This window comes from Dama dama, chromosome 29 (genome assembly GCF_033118175.1).
Source record: "Dama dama isolate Ldn47 chromosome 29, ASM3311817v1, whole genome shotgun sequence".
Lineage (NCBI taxonomy): Eukaryota > Metazoa > Chordata > Mammalia > Artiodactyla > Cervidae > Dama > Dama dama.
In genome coordinates, this window is record NC_083709.1 from 37553862 (window position 1) to 37573641 (window position 19780).

General features: G+C 37.3%; 1 protein-coding gene across 4 annotated transcripts in view; it reads left to right on the forward strand.

Moving 5' to 3' along the window:
- Nucleotides 1-545: 545 nt before the first annotated feature.
- The window catches only part of PSIP1 (PC4 and SRSF1 interacting protein 1), a 50638-nt gene continuing 31403 nt past the window's right edge, over nucleotides 546-19780 (forward strand). For 2 of the 4 annotated variants that reach the window (XM_061132465.1, XM_061132464.1), the window contains exons 1-4: nucleotides 548-759; nucleotides 3948-4024; nucleotides 17155-17293; nucleotides 19454-19558. In XM_061132465.1, the coding sequence (XP_060988448.1) occupies nucleotides 688-759; nucleotides 3948-4024; nucleotides 17155-17293; nucleotides 19454-19558 (393 nt within the window). In that variant the 5' untranslated portion in view covers nucleotides 548-687. Of the gene's footprint in view, nucleotides 760-3947; nucleotides 4025-17154; nucleotides 17294-19453; nucleotides 19559-19780 lie in introns of all 4 variants that reach the window. The other 2 variants (XM_061132467.1, XM_061132463.1) reach the window with 2 other exon arrangements.

Here is a 19780-nt window from a genome sequence, read left to right on the forward strand (position 1 = left end):
GGCGGGGACTCGCCCCGCCCCCCCTCGGCGGCCTCACTCCTGGCTCTAGCTGGGAAGTGGCCGCGGCCCGCCGGGGAGTCGAGGTTCGGCCCGGGGCTGCGACCGTCGGGAAGGAGGCTGTTGGGAGAGGCCGTGTGTGGATGGAAGGGCAGCGTTCCCCTGCCTTTTGCCATCTTCCCCCCCCCCCCCCCTCCTCCTCTCGCCGACCTCCCACCCTCTTGGGGCTTCAGCTTCGGGGGGAAAAAGACGGAGGAACGATGGGGCGGGAGGAAGGGGAATGGGGGACTGAGAAGCATCTCTGCCTCAGGTGGTGGCGTCTTTTCGGCCGTCGAGCGGTGGACCTTGCGAAGCCTGGAGGGGCAGCTCTCGGGCTGCGGAGGCCGCGCACTCGCGGGGGAGGAGCGGGAGGCGGCTCTCCCCCTCCCCCTCCCGCCCCCCACCCTCACCCCTCCTCGGGCCTCCCCTCCCCCTCCCCCGGCGTTCTCCGTACGGCCCCTCCCTTCGGGTTGCTGAGCTTTAACCGCCTTCGGTGCTCTCCCTCGCAGGCGCGTCGGGGCACCCCGAGGCATCCTCCCCCTCCCGCCAGCGCGGGAGCCGCGGCTCCGGTCCGCCCTCCCGCATCCTCTCGCAGTCCGCACCGCCGCGCCTCCTCCCTGGGCTTCGGACCCTCGGCCTCGCCCCTGAAACATGACTCGCGACTTCAAACCTGGGGACCTCATCTTCGCCAAGATGAAAGGTTATCCTCATTGGCCAGCTCGAGTAAGTGATTTTTAGCCTTCGTGTTTAGCGGTGCTACCTTCCTCAGAGGCCTACTTCCTACCCTTTTCTCTCACCCCCCCACTCCGCCTCGTATCCTTTCTCTCTCTCGCTTTCCTCTGGTCTCATTTGTAACCTGATCTTTTTAGTTTTTTGCCCATTAATCTTCCATGTAATTTAAAAATCCAGGTGTTTTGGCATACTTAGGTGTTTTCCTATGGTTGTTGATTTGGCAGGTTTTCTTAATAGGAAATATTTAAAGATGATGCCATTAATGTTCCATTGTAGGTGAAAACAAATACGGATTTTGTGCTTTAAAAAAAATTGGGGGCTTCCCTGTTGGCTCAGATGGTAAAGAATCTGCGACATTTTCTTAATTTTGAGTAAAATCCAAAGTAGCAATGGAATCTATGCAAACTATTGGGTGTCAAAAGGTTGTATGGGATTAAATTGAATTCATAGGTATTCTTTCCTGTTTTATAGTTAATGAGGCCTGGATTGACTGGTTCAATGAAAGCTAGGACTGGGTAGTCTGGAAAATTTTACAGTAAGGTAGCATCAGAGAAAGTCTAGAAAATTCATTTTCAAGTTCTTATTGGTGAAGTTTGCCTTATGACCTTGAAGAAGTTGTTTCACCTCTGATTGTCTCCCATAGGTGAAAGAGTAAACCCACATTCCTTGGTTCACATGTAGTACAGAGAAGTGATTCAGAACTTAGGGTTTTTTGTGACATTTGGGAATTGAGACTGTCTTTTTAAAAAAGCACCATTTTCAGGAAAAGATCTTTTAGTTTATGGTAGGACTCAGGTTCTAATATAGTGATAGAACCTGAAAAAGGTTGAATTCAGTAAGTTCAAGAGCCTTTTTAAATATACACATGATATTCTAAAGCTGTAATTTCCACTAATTTACTCTTTCTTGAGGAGTGTGTTTCTTAAAGGTAATTAAATCCTATAGTTTTAATTATGTCCGCTGGTTATAATAAGCCATTGGTTACAGAGAATCATGGAGTTGCTGAGTGCTGTCCAAGTGTAAAATGTTCACCATTTCTAATTTTTCCCATCCAGCTGTTAAGTCAGGTTTATAGATTTCGTTCCAACCTGGAAAGAACTTTTCCCTCCTAGTCTATTAAGTTTACCTTTTCAGTTGGAGTCTTAGTGGAAAAATTCTTAATCATAATTCTTATCTGTATATGTGACACTTTATTTCCTTTGTGATTATATTTTAACTCTATGTGCATTCTTTGACTTCCAAATGGATTGTAAAGTTCTCAGAGCAATAGATGTAAACTGAATATCCTTATCGTATCCCCCCATCCTTAGTACGTAAGTCATGCACTAAAAAACTATCTCATGTTTAAGTGGAGGATAGGCAAACTGAGAAGGTTTAAGGCCCCCCCAAGATAACATTTTTTGCGGTTTGAGCATGATTATTTTGAGATGTTAGAAAATCTGAGGTTATGGGATACATCTTCATTCAAATTTCTGTGTAGCAGTGTAGTTTAAAACCAAGTGGAAATGTTTTAAAAATTACTCTTCTAAATCATTTTCCCCACATGGTTCAGTCTGTTAGGTGACTAAAAGTGCTAACAAAAGCAAAATAAAGTAGCATTAGGAGGGCCAGAGTGTTTCATTTAATAGATGCTGTATATACCAATTTAATTTGTATTGAAATGGAAAATTTTAGTCTCTTTTACCTTTTTTTTTTTCCTTAGAAACAGTTGCATTTAGATTTGATATTGTCTGTGTCTAAGAATTGTATTCATTTTTCTATCTTCTCTCCAATCTTATGAATTCTAAGTCTTTGCTTTAGAGAGTTTAGAGTATATATTTAAGGTCTCAGCTGGGAAAGTGACAGCCAATGTTCCAGTTTTGATTTTAACATTTTCTGTTTATCCCACGCTTCATTACTTTTAAAATCTTGTGCTTTCTTGTAATCCTGTACCAGTAATAATAATTTTTAAAGTCCATTTTTGAAAAATTGCCTTGTGTTTATTAAACTCTGTAGGTGCTAGACATTTGCATTAACTTTTAAAGCTGTTTGCTGGCAGAAAGCATATGGTCTGAGATGACAGGAGTATCCCTTAAGGCCCCTAAGGATTTTTCACAATTTGTGACAAAGCTGAAAAGTCAGTACAGTCTTATTCGTATAGGTGAGGAAATTAAGTTCCTAAGGGTGTTGGGTGCTAATTTTTCTTATTGATGGCTGAAACCTTCAGACTGCCAACCAGTGAAATCACCCTCATGGTCTTTTCTTAAACCATTTCTTTATGCTCATACATAAGGAGCATAGTAGGTCTTCTGTTGGTCGTACCCTTCTTAACAAAGTCAACAGATATTTTTTAAATTGACATGTCTTTGAAATTTTGAAAGGAATGAAATAGAAATTGTATTATGAAATTTAAGTAAATAATGAAGTAGAAATGTTAAATTCTGGCTAAATACTTCTGTCTGATGGCCTTAACTCTGGTAAGAAAGTAACAACTATTATAGATGTGTTCGACATAGCAGTACCTGTTACCGTCTTCCTTCCTTAATTAGAAGCATTAAAATATTAAAAGAAAAATGAAAAAGAATAGGTAATCTCCTGTTACTCAGCCACGTAGGTCTAAGATGTTTTCATAAGTATATGTTTCAGACTTGGAAAAGTACTGCTTTAACCTTTTTAATGTCTGGTTTTACATTACTCTGGTATTTGGATAGCCTGTCTGCGGAAATAGCATTTAAAATTTTTGAACAGATTCAGAGTTCCTTATCTGGAGTACTTAGGGCCAGGTTTATGTGAACATTCAGAATTTTGGGGTTTTAGAATGGTAGTGATGGTCCACATACAATACATCTTTCTGCTGATAAGGTCTAGGATGGCAAATGATAATCTAACACTACATTTCTGCAGAGAAGCATCAGTAGAATGCTAGATGGATAAAAGAAATGATGGAATAGCTTCAGTTTCTATGCAGGTTTTGCTATCACATGAGTTTTGAGAAATATATTGGATTTCACAGCTTTTTTTTTTTTTCCCAGAGCTTCTTGAGTTTCAGAACTAGAGATAAAGGATTGTGGACCTGTAGAACTGGTCCATTTCATAGCAGATACCCTTTTGGATGTCTTGTTTTCAGTTTACTCTGGTATGTTTAAGTGTGTATGATTTAAAAGATTTTAATTTTTCTGATCTTGTTTTTTTTTTTTTAGGTAGATGAAGTTCCTGATGGAGCTGTAAAACCACCCACAAACAAACTACCGATTTTCTTTTTTGGAACTCATGAGACGTAAGTCCTTTTAGCTCTAAAGGCAAATCAGAGTTAATTTAGCAGGTTCATTGGGTATATAACGAAAAGCAAGTAGAGGTTAATTAAGAGAGAAAATAATAAAGTAACAAAATATTAAAATCATCTTTGAACTTGGAAAGAAGTCTTCAAGTTTCCCTTTTAAATTTATTTTTATGTTAAATTAGACACTGCAGGTTTAACTTTTACTGGCGCAGATGTCCTTAATCATAAAAAATGTAAATTGATCCTCTCAGCAGTCAGAAAATAACCGATGGATGAGAAAGTGTGTAAGGAAAGTTTTAACAAGGTGTTCAGTATTCATGTTTAGTGTAATTAGTGCTTTTTGTAATGATAACCTGACACCGTATTTTAGACTTTGTGATTTTAGCCACACTAATGGTATGTTGTGGGAAAGGTGAAAGGAAATCTGAATAGTTCCTTCCGTATGTATTTGTATGATTCTGGGAGCCACTGTTACTGTTCTGCTGCCCTGGGTGGATTTCTGGGCAGAAACTGATTTGGAGAAGCAAATTAATTTCTCAGAAATTATAGCTGAATACTGAACTGTTACTTCTATGTGCGGAGGATTACTCCAGGGGCTATCTCATTAATTCTGAAAAATAATACTACTACATACCTATATTTTATTTTATTTTATTTATTTATTTTTTTTTTACATACCTATATTTTAATAGCCTTACAAGTAGCATATAACCTCACCAGTTTTAATCTTTAGGTTTAGAATTTGCAATAATTTTGGTAGACTTGTTTACCTGGGTTCAGGTTAAACAAAACTGGTGCTACTCGAGTTAAAATTACATGTTCCTTAAGAGTGTCTACAATGACAATTTGTTTAACATTGCTTACTACTGTATGAACTTCAAAAAAATTTTTAAAAATAGCTTTATATGTACTTTACATCATACAGTTGTGTAAAGTGTAAAATTCAGTGGATGTTAGTATATTTACTTCCATAACCATTAGCAGTCACTCTTCATTTCCTGTCCCCTAGGCCTAGATACCCACTAGTTTACTGTCTGTCTAAACTTGCCAGTTCGTGACATTTCATATTAATGATATCATGCAGTGCCACATAATTGTCTTCTTTAAAATCCAGTTTTGAAAAAAAAAATCCAGTTTTGAGTTGAGAATTGTGTTGGCCTTCACCATAATTACTTTGAGTATAAAAATTTGAATATACTTTGAAAATAAAAATTTAATTTTTAAAAAATTTTTTAAAAATGAATTTCTGATTATCTGGGTTAATCTACCATTTAAAACTTCCATAAATTTAATAGGGAAGGTATCTTTTAATGAAAAATTGTATAGTCTCTATTGGAATAAGGGTTTTCAAAGTGTGGTCCCAGGTCAAGCTGCTCCCTACATGGGAACAACACATGGGAACTTACATAGGCATAGGCATGCAAATTCCCGGACCTCACCCACTTAAGATTCACTGAATCAGAAATGGAGGAGTGGAGCCCAGCAGTCTGTTTTAAGTAGCCTTCCAGATAATTCAAAGGCATGCGAAGATTGAATACTAACTATATCAGAGTAATGTGAGTTAGACATTCCCTAGAATTTCTATATATCCTTATAGTATAGACCTGGAGAAGGAGATGGCAAGGAGGATTCTGTGGACATAGAAGCCTGGCAGGCTACAGTCCATTTAGTTGCAAAGAGTTTGACACGACTGAGTGACTAACACATAGTCATTCTTATGTTAAATTTAGAAGAATGATCATCCCTTCCTCAACATTTAAAAATGAGGATTTTTATGTTGTAAATATCTGTAGATTATAAATCAAAACAGACTGTGCCAAAGAACTAAATTTTCACAAGCATCATTTGGTTAATAACATAACAGTGGTACTATTAAGTGGGAAATGAAGATGGTGAATTACTAATACTCAAAAATTAGAATATATTCAGGAAATTAAAATTAAGCTAATGATACTAAATTTTCATTTCAAAATGCATTTGTAGTTTTTGTGCCTCAGTGATCTCATAAGTACACTGTCACCTTTGGAAAGGCAATGCTCTTGTATCTATTAGTCTGGTGACTTAATGTTTTGGTATGTAAGGTTAATTTTTTAGAAACTGAATTTCAGTGAGTGTTTGCCTTTTTCCCCCTCAGAATTTGGGAGGGCGGTTATTTGAACCTTTCTGTTTGGAATTTGCATAATTTGGAGTTTAATCCAGGAGCCTGTAGTTAGGAAGATGGGAAAGGAAGAACATGGAAAAAGAAATGACAATTAGAAAACTAGATATTCATAAAAGTGAAAAGTAGCGTTAGTCACTCACTCATGTCCAGCTCTTTGTGACCCCACAGAGCCTGGCAGGCTCTCCTGTCCATGGAATTCTCTGAGCCACCAGGGAAGCACAGTTATTTGTAACTGATTTGTAAATTAGATTTTTTTTTTTTATTGTGAAGTTAGAGCAGAATCCGTTTGTAACTGCATTTGTTTCCTGAGCTACAAACATTTGATTTTTCATAATTTTTTACGCCTTTCATAGTTAATTTATCTGCAGTGGCACCCCACTCCACTACTCTTGCCTGGAAAATCCCATGGATGGAAGAGCCTGGTAGGCTGTGGTCCAAGCACAGTCGGACACCACTGAGCGACTTCACTTTCACTTTTCACTTCCATGCATTGGAGAAGGAAATGGCAACCCACTCCAGTGTTCTTGCCTGGAGAATCCCAGGGACGGGGGAGGCTGGTGGGCTGTCCTCTGTGGGGTTGCACAGAGTCGGACACGACTGAAGCAACTTAGCAGCAGCAGTTAATTTATCCACCGAAGTTGTGAACACTATATAACAGTAAGCTCTTATGTATACCAAACATGATGGTCTACTAGATGTCTTAAAACTAATATATTGAAAACAGATTCTTAGTAAATGAGACTGACGAAGATGCTGGAGCCAAAAATCTTGGTGTTATCCTTGATTTCTTATTGTAGTGTTTTTCCTCCCCACATCTAGTCAGTCAGCAAGTCTTAATTCTTTTCCTTTAACATGTATTCTGATCTGCTTTTTTCCATCTCCTCTATGGCAAAAGTTCCTATCACAGTTACTCTTAGAAATAGTGTCCTGTCCCTATCTTGGGCTCAGCTTTCACTCTTCATATATAGTCAGAGTGATCTTGATATTTCAGTCAGATCATGTCATTTTCTCTGTCCATAGCCTTTCAGTGACCTCCTTGTTAACATTACCAACAGACAAAACCCCCCAAATTCTGTCTATAAATGCTGTTGTTAAAAAATTCTTACTTTTTGGCTGTGCTGCAAGGCATGTTGGAATCTCAGTTCCCTGACCACAAATCAAACCTGTGCCCCCTGCATTGGAAGCAGAGTCTTTTTTTTATTTTTTATTTTAGTTGGAAGCTAATTACTTTATGGTATTGTTGTGGGTTTTGCCATACACTGACATGAATCAGCCACAGGTGTGTATGTGTCCCCCATCCTGAACTTCCCTCCCCATCCCATCCCTCTAGGTTGTCCCAGTGCACTATCTTTGAGTGCCCTGTTTCATGCATCATACTTGGACTGGACATCTGTTTCTTTTCACTTTCATGCATTGGAGAAGGAAATGGCAACCCACTCCAGTGTTCTTGCCTGGAGAATCCCAGGGACGGGGGAGCCTGGTGGGCTGCCGTCTATGGGGTTGCACAGAGTTGGACACTACTGAAGCGACTTAGCAGCAGCAGCAGCAATATATATGTTTCAGTGCTATTCTCTCAAATCATCCCACCCTTGTCTTCTCCCACAGAATCCAAAAGTCATTTCTTTCTATCTGTGTATCTTGCTGTTTCGTGTATAGGGTCGTCGTTACCATCTTTCTAAATTCCATATATATGCGTTAATATACTGTATTGGTGTTTTTCTTTCTGACTTATTTCACTCTGTATAATAGGCTGCAGTTTCATCCATTAGAACTGATTCATATGTATTCTTTGTAATAGCTGAGTAATAGTCCATTATGTATATGTACCACAACTTTCTTATCCATAGCCATTCATCTGTTGATGGACATCTAGGTTGCTATCATGTCCTAGCTATTGTTAACAGTGCTGAGTGAACGTTGGGGTACATGTGTCTCTTTCAATTCTCGTTTCCTCGGTGTATGTGCCCTGTAGTGGGATTGCTGGGTCGAATGGCAGTTCTATTTCCAGTTTTTTAAGGAATCTCCACACTGTTCTCCATAGTGGCTGTACTAGTTTGCATTCCCACCAGCAGTGTAAGAGGGTTCCATTTTCTCCACACTCTGTCCAGCATTTATTGTTTGTAGACTTTTTGATAGCAGCCATTCTGACCAGCATGAGATGGTACCTCATTGTGGTTTTGATTTGTATTTCTCTGATAATGAGTGATGTTGAGCATCCTTTCATGTGTTTGTTAGCCATCTGTATGTCTTCCTTGGAGAAATGTCTGTTTACTAATAGTACTTTGGCCCATTTTTTGATTGGGTCGCTTGTTTTTCTGGAATTGAGCTACATGAGCTCTTTGTATATTTTTGAGATTAATTCTTTGTCAGCTTTGTTTGCTGTTATTTTCTCCCATTCTGAAGGCTGTCTTTTCACCTTCTGTATAGTTCCCTTTGTTGTGCAAAAGCTTCTAAGTTTAATTAGGTCCCATTTGTTTATTTTTGCTTTTTATTTCCATTACTCTGGAAGGTGGGTCATAGAGGACCTTGCTGTGATTTATGCCAGAGAGTGTTCTGCCTATGTTTCCCTCTAGGAGTTTTATAGTTTCTGGTCTTACATTTAGATCTTTAATCCATTTTGAGTTTATTTTTGTGTATGGTGTTAAAAGGTGTTCTAGTTTCATTCTTTTACAGGTGGTTGACCAATTTTCCCAGCACCGCTTGTTAAAGAGATTGTCTTTTCTCCATTGTATATTCTTGCCTCCTTTGTCAAAGATAAGGTGTCCATAGGTGCGTGGATTTATCTCTGGGCTTTCTATTTTGTTCCATTGATCTATATTTCTGTCTTTGTGCCAGTACCATATTGTCTTGATGACTGTAGAAACTCAAGAGTCTTAACCACTGAACCACCAGGCAAGTCCCTACAGGTTCTGTTTTATAACACCCTCTGCGGACTAGTCTATTCTTAGGTCTCCAACCTCATCACCTTTTCTTTTTTACTGTTACACAGATGTAACTTGTCTCAGGTCCTTCCTGATTGAAGACCTATCTTTCCCAACAAAGAGAAAACAGATTTTCAGTCATTTAGCTCTTAGCTCATATCCTCTTTTTATGCTTATTTTTCCATTGCGGTGATGACTAAAGGTTTTTTTTTTTTCTTTTCCTTCACCAACAAGTGAAAAGCTTGGAGAGCAGGGACCTTGTCTGTCTTGTTTATCATTATTTACTTAAGTGCCTGGCACTTTGATTCAGTTCAGTCGCTCAGTCGTGTCCAACTCTTTGTGACCCCATGAATCGCAGCACGCCAGGCCTCCCTGTCCATCACTAACTCCCAGAGTTTACTCAAACCCATGTCCATCAAGTCGGTGATGCCATCCAGCCATCTCATCCTCTGTCATCCCCTTCTCCTCCTGCCCCCAATCCCTCCCAGCATCAGGGTCTTTTCCAGTGAGTTAGCTCTTTGCATGAGGTGGCCGCAAGTATTGGAGTTTCAGCTTCAGCATCAGTCCTTCCAGTGAATACCCAGAACTGATCTTCTTTAGGATGGACTGGTTGGATCTCCTTGCAATCCAAGGGACTCTCAAGAGTTTTCTCCAACAAAAGCATCAATTTTTCGGTGCTCAGCTTTCTTCACAGTCCAACTCTCACATTCATACATGACCACTGAAAAAACCATAGCCTTGACCAGATGTACCTTTGTTGGCAAAGTAATGTCTTTGCTTTTTAATATGCTGTCTAGGTTGGTCATAACTTTCCTTCCAAAGAGTAAGCGTCTTTTAATTTCATGGCTGCAGTCACCATCTGCAGTGATTTTGGAGCCCAAAAAAATAGAGTGACACTGTTTCCCCTGTCTCCCCATCTATTTCCCATGAAGTGATGGGACCAGATGCCATGATCTTAGTTTTCTGAAAGTTGATCTCTAAGCCAACTTTTTCACTCTCCTCTTTCTTTCATCTAGAGGCTTTTTAGTTCCTCTTCACTTTCTGCCATAAGGGTAGTGTCATCTGCATATCTGAGATTATTGATATTTCTCCCGGCAGTCTTGATTCCAGCTTGAGCTTCTTCCAGCCCAGCGTTTCTCATGATGTACTCTGCATATAAGTTAAATAAGCAGGGTGACAATATACAGCCTTGACGTACTCCTTTTCCTATTTGGAACCAGTCTGTTGTTCCATGTCCAGTTACAACTGTTTCTTCCTGACCTGCATACAGGTTTCTCAAGAAGCAGGTCAGGTGGTCTGGTATTCCCATCTCTTTCAGAATTTTCCACAGTTTATCGTGATCCACACAGTCGAAGGCTTTGGCATAGTCAATAAAGCAGAAACAGATGTTTTTCTGGAACTCTCTTGCTTTTTTGATAACCCAGCAGATGTTGGCAATTTGATCTCTGGTTCCTCTGCCTTTTCTAAAACCAGCTTGAACATCTGGAAGTTCACGGTTCATGTATTACTGAAGCCTGGCTTGGAGAATTTTCATCATTACTTTGCTAGCGTGTGAGATGAGTGCAGTTGTGCAGTAGTTTGAGCGTTCTTTGGGATTGCCTTTCTTTGGGATTGGAATGAAAACTGACCTTTTAAACTCAGCACTGGCCGGGCACATAGTAGCTGTTAAATAAATGTTTGGTAATAGACTGAAAGCTCTATGACCTAGATAAAATCGATTTGTTGATGATGATTTTGCTGTCCATTAGCTAGCATTTCCACAGTGTTTAGGACAGCTGGGTCAGAAGAGTGTCTTTGAATCCTGCCTTTTATCTATCTGCTCTGTGACCTTGAGCACGTTTATTTAGCCTTGTCTTTCTCTTCTTTATAAAATGGGAGCAATAAAATACTCTACCTTAGAATTGGAGGTGCAGATAATATATTACATGAAAGATGCTTAAAACAGTGCTTGGCACGTATTAAATGTGAAATGTCAACTATTAGTAATTAAAAATAATGTTGCATATTATTTTTGCACAACTAGTAAGTATGCTTATTAGGTTGCTTGCAATGCTTTTTTTTTTTTTTGCTGACTAATTATCATTGTTAATTGAGGGAATACTCTCATTCAAGTCTACTTATTTCTCTAAAGTCTAGAAATTTTTAAATGAAGATAGTGTTTTTGCCACTTTATCTCTTTACTGCTCTTACTTGTCTTAATTCAAAGATGTTAGATGCTCAATTCTAGGAACTTTGAAAATACCCATCACAGGTTGTTGCAATATGTTTCAATAACCTGCCTAATATGCAGTTATTAGGAGTGAAGGTGAATGGGAAAGTTGTGCTGGTTGGTTAGTTTTTTGTATCACCTGTCCACAAGAAAGGAATGAGAAAATAAATCATAGGATAGGATTTTATTTTCTTCTACACTGAGTTCTATACAGTTTCAGTACTACAGACATAGCTGTATGTGTTGGTGTGGAGTTTGTATGATTTCTTATAATGAGAGGAACTGTTTCTTCATCTCTGTATTGTCAGGTTCCTGGCACATGGTAGGTGTATCAATTGTCTATTGAGTCATTTTCTGTTATAAAGTAGTGTGTGCTGTTATAAAATGTAGTTTAAAACAGTATGTTTCATATTTTGTGATTTAATAATAATAGGGAAATGCAACATCAAGTTATAGTCAGTGTTTTAAAAGGTATAAGTTTCTGTATTATATTATTAATTGACAGCAGTTAAATGAGTTTTGAGCTTCAAGTCTTCAGCCGTGATAAACTTCCCTATCCCATTTTTTTATATGCAACTTCTGGTTTGCTTTAAAGGACGCTTTTAGGTGTGTGGTAATAGAGTATTTGTGAGGCATGTATGTGTATGTTCTTGTAGGTATATACATTGTTTCCAGAAAAGTGACTTTAGAGAGATGACTGCTTTTCTGTATGCTTGGATTCTGAAAAATTGGGATACACCGGAACACACTTTAGGCATATGCTATGTAAGAAACACACTTGCAGGCTTTGGAATTATTTAAGTTGCTTCAGAATTATAAAATTAATGCTGTAGTTAATGATTTGCTTTTTCTTAAGACATTTTCCATTAGCTTTAATCCTTGTGGGCTTTGACAATTGGTATTTGAACTGAGTTCATATGTATAGGGATATTTTATTAATATATAAATCAGTGTTTCAGAGACTGTATTACAGTGGTTAAACGGAACCTGTTTAAGGGAACATTGTACAGAGTGAAGGCTCTGCTATTTAGTAGCTCAGTAACCTTGCTTGCATCAGTTAATCTTTCTGGCTTTCAGTTTTCTAATCTTTAACAAGGAGGATCTTGGTGATCCCTAAGTTTGCTTTCAGCTCTGGAATATGGTGGGTGATGTGCTTTCAATTAATGTATATCTTTATTAAAAATTTTTTTTAAACAACATTGAAAGTTCTCTACAAAGGAAGCACATCATTTTTACTGTTTTTTAGGGTAAAAAAACCCCTAAACCTATTACTGTTTTTAGTGTATTTTCTTTGAGATTTTTTTGTCATTTAAAAATGGAAAGCTTTGAAGGATGAATCAAAGCTACAGCTACAGAAGGTTGTGCCCTTGGGGACTAGTGATGGCTGCTTAAAAATTAATCTGATCCCTGTTCACCAAACCTATGGGATTGCGTCCCTGGGGAGGATTCTTTGTGTGTGCCTGTGTTTTCTTCTTCTTTCTTAAAATTGAAATGTAATTGATGCATACTGCACAAGCTGAAGGTATGTTGATTTTTATACATTTATATATTGCATTATGCTTACCTACCACCATAGTGATAGCTAACACCTCCAACCTCCATCAGGTCCTATAATTAGTCATTTCTTTTTTGTGGTGACAACATGGGAGGATTCTTTTTTCATCCACCATAATTTTTTGAATCTCATTAAGGAGCTCTGTAGTCTTGAATATACCATTTGAGGCAGCAGTTCTACTTAGAATTTATTAGGAAAATATGTGAAAAGATGGAGCAATACATTATTTATTATAGCTACATTTTATAATAGAAAATTTGATACAGGAAATGGTCTGACAGACAAATTAATTTGGGGAAATTTATTCAGTGAAATAGTATTTAGCTGTTAAGTAACTGTTGATGTGAAAAGATGTTCGTTATAATTTGAAAAAGTATTTATGGATCAGTAGCATATACATACACACTCCAGTACTCTTGCCTGGCAAATCCCATGGATGGAGGAGCCTTGTAGGCTGCAGTCCTTGGGGTCACTCAGAGTTGGACACGACTGAGCGACTTCACTTTCACTTTTCACTTTCATGCATTGGAGAAGGAAATGGCAACCCACTCCAGTGTTCTTGGCCTGGAGAATCCCAGGGATGGGAGCCTGGTGGGCTGCTGCCTATTGGGGTTGCACAGAGTTGGACACGACTGAAGCGACTTAGCAGCAGCAGCAGCATATACATTAAAATTACATGTTTATATAGATACATATACTACAAACAAATGGTGAAAACAGTGGCTATCTGTAGTTGGTAAAGTTCTGGATCATTTTTTTTTTTCTTTGGAATGTGGTATTCACTGAAAAATATTTTAACAACTTTATTAAGATGTCAATTCATATCCCAAACAATTCAGTTAAAACATATAATAGATCTTAGTATATCCAGAATCATGTAGCTGTTAGTACAATTTTAGAACATCGTCATCTCAAAAAGAAATCTTGTACCCATTAGCAGTTACTTCTTGTTTCTCCTGTCTCTCCCCTGTATTGCCATAGGGAACCATTAATCATTTTTTTAAAAAAAATATTTATTTGACTGTGCTGGGTGTTAGTTACAGCACGTGGGTTCTTTACTTGTGGCATGCAAACTCTTAGTTGCAGTATATGGGATGTAGTTCCCTGACTAGAGGTAGAACCCGGGCTCCCTGCTTTGGGACCGTGGGGTCTTAACCGCTGAACCGCCAGGGAAGTCCTGGGAATCAATAATCATTTTGCCTATTCTGGGCATTTCATATAAATTGAACTATACAATATGTGGTCTTCAATGACTTTTGCTGCTATGCTGCTGTAAACACTTGTGTACAAGTTTTTGTGTAGATGTATCAGAAAAGGCAGGAGAGGTATAGGTTCAATCCCTGGGTTGGGAAGATCCCCTGGAGGAGGGCATGGCAACGCAATTTCCTTACACACTATCAGTAATAGTGCATTTAATATTTTGACAACTTTTGAAGGTTATGGAACAATTTTAAGTTTTCCTATTTTTCAATAAGATTGCCTTTCATGGTCAGTTTTGTGGTCTCTTGTTGTCATGCAAAGTAGGGACTACCTGTTTTGGGAAAAGAAAAATAATCCATATAAATTTGACTGAAACCTTTATACACTAGATAATATCATGGTGGGATCAGTTTTTATTGAGAGCAGAAGGAGAAGCAGGTGTCAGAAGATGAGACGGCTGGATGGCATCCCTGATGGCAGTGGACATGAACTTGGGCAAACTTTGGGAGATGGTGAAGGACAGGGAGGCAGGCCTGGTTTGCTGCAAGAGTCGGATACGACTGGACAACTAAACAACAAGAAAGAATCAGTTTTCCCTTTTGAATAGCGTTTCGGTTTAGAATCATTTAAAAATGCCCCATGTTTGAGGTTTTAAGACATTTTTCTGTAATTTTATTAAGTATTTAATATTTTAAGGTCCCTTCCACTTCTTGAAGTTCCTGGTATCACCAGTTTTGAACCCTTTGGGGATTTCAAACTATAAATTAGTCTCACTTTCCACATTGCTGTTTAGTACCCAACTTTTTCATTCTTTACAGCTTCTGAATCTGATAACATCTCTTAGCCTTATAGAAGTTGTGAGGTTTTAGGAGGGAGAATCACTTTGTTCTTACCAGGAGTATATATTGTATTTTTGGTGGAGTTTTACACTTGATCTTAGCCAAAAGGCCGAGAAGCGATTTTGGTGGAGTTTTAATTCAGATCATTTTCTTGGAATTTGGAGATGATTATGCTGGAGGAATTGCTTTACTGTTTTAACTAAATATGTTAAATTTTCTAAGCTTAGATTGCAGGTAGAAGTGAATAATGCTTAGTAAAAATCTGAATTTCTAGATCAGATGAAATCATGATAATTTGTGTGCCTTAACTGATGTGCAATTAAAATACATGGAAAAAAAAAAGGAAAAAAAAAATACATGGATACTTTTGAGTATTTGTAAACTGAAAAATTTAAGTAATAATTAAAGCTAACTTATATAATTGATCATATTTAAGTAGAGCTCTTAGTCTCTTGTTGAAATTTTATTCTAAAGCCTTTTAAAATACTCTAAACTAGAATGTTAACTATAGTCATAGGTCCCTAATTCTTAAAAAATTGCAGCGGATACGGAATTTGTGATACATAATTAGTAATTAATGATCTTAAATTATAGCATATTTTAGAGGAAATGAGTAGTAATTTGATTCTCTTGCTTTGGAGAATACATATATATCAACTATTATGACAAAAACCTTACATATTCTCTGAATCTACCTTTATAGGATTGACAAACTTCTGCAGAACTGCCTGATCTAGGGAGATAAACAAGGGGTTTGTTCTGGGGATTATATGTAAAGACATATATATATATACACACACACACACACACACACACACAAAAATAATTGTCATCATTCACAGGTTCCACATTTATGAATTTGCCTGCTTACTGAAGTTTACTTGTAATCCTAAGTCTTTAACTGTGGGGTCTTCATGGTACTGTGTGCAGTGGCAGAAACTGGAGTGACGTGATGCACGCATTCCTAGCTGAGGCTGGAGCAAGGCTGTGCTTTACCGTGTTTCAGCTGTCATACTGTAAACAGGTGTCCTTTTTGCAGTCTGTGTAGTGTCATGGACTTTGCATTTTTGTACCTTTTCCTTGGTCATTTTGTTGTTTACCAGTCAGTTCAGTCACTCAGTCCTGTCCAACTCTTTGCGACCCCATAGACTGCAGCACGCCACCTCTCCCTGTCCATCACCAACTCCCGGAGTTTACTCAAACTCATGTCCATTGAGTAGGTGATGCCATCCAACCATCTCCTCCACTGTCATCCGCTTCTCCGCCTGCCTTCAATCTTTCCCAGCATCAGGGTCTTTTCAAAATGAGTCAGTTCTTCGCGTCAGGTGGCCAAGAACCTGTTGTTATAACAGCACCCTAAAGTGGTGCCAGTGTTCCTCAGTGCCGGAAGGCTGCTGTGCCTTACGGGGGAAGTGAGTGGCACACAAGCTGTGGGCTGTAAGTTCAGTGTTCGTGAATTACCAGTGTATACTAAAGGTGTCTTTAAACAGAAAACTGCACAAAACATTATTATATATTGATTGGTTGACAAAAATATGACCAGAGGAACCTACCCTGTATTTCTCCTGCAGCAGTGGTATAGTATTTCCTTAATTCAGTGTTCATGGTGACATTTTAGAATATAATTATCATGAATAAAAAGAATTGACTATAATATATATGTGTATACATGCCCATGTGTATACACACATAAATGAACAAACTAGCCATAACGTCTGATTCCCTCATTGAATACAAAAAAATTCTGAACATTTATTCCAAAAAATCTACACACATAAACAAACAAATATTAAAACATACATATACCTTATTGACAGTGTTTTGAGTTGTATAATACTCCAAATTACTTTGAAGTAAAACTATAGTTGGAATTCATTTAAATGTATTGATTAATGCAATCTTGTCACATTATTTTTATGCATTTTTATAGAAAAATTTGTAAACTTACACAAAATTTACCATTTTAATCATTTTCGAATGTACTGTTTAGTGGCATTCAGTACATTATTGTGCAACTTGTGTTTTTTTTTAAATAGAATTATGGATCTAGGATTAAATTTCTGACTGAATTTAATAAAGGTGTTTGGAATTAAACAGTTATTTGTGGCTACCCTTTAACTTATGTATGATGTTTAATGCATTTAGATTAAGAATTTTTGATAATTGTGTTCATAGGGTAGTAGTATTTAATCACTTATATTTGAGATTGCGTTACACTCACATTTCCCCCCTCCTTTTTTAGTGCTTTTTTAGGCCCAAAGGACATATTTCCTTACTCAGAAAATAAGGAAAAGTACGGCAAACCAAATAAGCGAAAAGGCTTTAATGAAGGTTTATGGGAGATAGATAACAATCCGAAAGTGAAATTTTCAAGTCAACAGGTGCGTCACATTGCATAAAACTTAGTTTAGTATTGCTTACTTAGTTTGGGTGAAGAATCACTATTCTAGCTATAGGAAAATAATTGAAGAGCCTTGTAAATTTCAGATTAAGTTTTTGTGAGGTTGAACCTTGGACTTTTATATCTAAATAACTGAAAATATTGCCTTTGTGGTCAAACAGATCTCAGAAAGCTAGGAAATATTCAGTTATTTAAACCTGATTGGAAGTTTATTTAATGTACTGAATTTAAAGCCATATGTACTGTTTTCTTAAATTTAGGTTTAATAACAAAGGATGTGTTTTTTCTTATTTTAATTTCTAAATCTATAAAATTAGAATATGAACTTCATGTGGGTTAAATTAAATATGTGACAAAAATACTTATAGCACTGTGCACATTATATTTGTTTTTGGTTTCTATAAGAGCAACCTTTAAACCTTTTTATTCTGGGTTTGTGTGTGTGTGTGTGTGTATGTATTCAGACTTGAATTTTTAAAAACTGGATGAGTGAGTAAACCTGAAGGAAATAGCAACACATTGAAAATTTTGCAAGTTTGTATCTTTAAATCTATATGTTTTTTAGTTCTTTGTCTGTGCCAGGCTTTTTTCTCTTGTTGAAACCTTCAAATGCTGTTGTGTCTCGAATATTTAAATCTTTGATTGATGTTACTGGGCTGCATTAGATGAGTGCATAAGTGCCTTCATTAGCCACCCAAAAGTTATTTGTTACAGTACATATATCATAATTGCTTCTGTACTAGTCTTAACTGCTACAGGCTTATTCTATAAACAAAGAAGTTGTATGTGTCCTGTGTGCCTGGCATTGTTATATATGTGTGGAGAGAATAGTTATCCACTAAATGTTTGTTGCACAAATGTAAGAATTGATGAATGATTTCCTGTCCTTATTGCCTTGACTGTGTAATGGGAATCCCAATAAGACTGAGTTGATTATTTCCTGAAAATAGCTTTTTGTGATTTAACTTGGATTATGCATCCTATGATTGTGCCTTCAAAGTCATTTTCATTCTCCAGATTGTCTTGCATAGTCACTCTATTCTCTGTTCCCATCTACCTACTTAATCTCCAGGTAATTTTCATGATACATGTTGATACTTGGAATTTGCTATTTCACAATGAAATATTTGGTTGGTTGTGTGCATGAAACCCAACAGTTTTCTGTTCTTAACATAGGTGTGAATGATGATGCTGGTGTGATGTACTCTGTTCCTAGCCCAGACGTCCTCAATGGCACATTCCTGGGGTTTGGTGCAAGCATTCAAGCCCAAACTTACATAAAAGAAACACCAAAAATTTGCCATCATTAATTTATAAATATCTCTATAGTGCTATAAGTAATTTTGGACACATTTGTACATTTTTTTAATATACCTGTATAAAATTTGTGGATTATCAGCATTGCCTTTTTTACAAAAAAGGAAAAGGGTTAACAGTGTAGAAGACTATCCAAAGGAAAAAGCTAGAAAGGTGCACAGTTTGGATTACATTGCCATCATCTTGTAAATACGTGCCTTACCCTCACCTCTGGTTGTCATCATTTGGTTGGTATTTTGAAACTCTAGGGACTCTAAGTCACCTGCTTACAAGTATTTTCTCATCTGGGGGTACTTTTAAAAATTAATGATTATTGACTCCCATTCAGTGCCTGTTAAATCAGAATCACTTAAGTTTGGGTTTCAGGAATCTGCATTTTAAATAAACTAAGTTTGAAATATAGATCAGTCAAGGTCCTTAAATAAAGTTATGATATATGTATCTGTATAGATATATATATCCTTTTTTAGATTAGCTTATCCAGAATATTACAGTAGTTGAATATAGTGTAGGTCTGTGCTGTTCTAAATCACCTTACATTGTATCTTGTTGGGTGTTGGTTAGAACATCAGGGTGGTATTCTTTGTAATTGTACTTTTAATTTCTGCTTCATCATTTTATCTGCTGAGCTTGTATGCATCAGTTGAAGGAATAATAGCATTTAAAACTGTTTATAAATTGTGCATATTAGAAGTATCCTGTGCAACAGAAATAAGAGTACTTTCCTAGCTTTCTTACAAACAGGCTTTGATTTTTTATGGGCACAAATTTTAAAGTTCAGATAAAATTATTTTGTGAAACTAATAGATTTGATTGTTCATAGGCATCAGCTAAACAGTCAAATGCGTCATCTGATGTTGAAGTTGAAGAAAAAGAAACAAGTGTTTCAAAGGAAGATACTGACCATGAAGAAAAAGCCAGCAATGAGGTGTGTTTAATTTCTCTTGCATTCTGAATCCATCTTGTTGCAAGGAAGAATTGTAAAATGAGTTGATTGTGGCAAAGTAGAAAGTAATCTTCAAAGTAGTCAAGTAATGAATGGGAAAATATTGAAGACTTATTTCCTTGTGTGAATATTAAATATAATATTATAAAGTATTTTTTTCATCTTTATACTTTCTGGCTGCTCCAGGTCTTAGTTGCAGCCTGG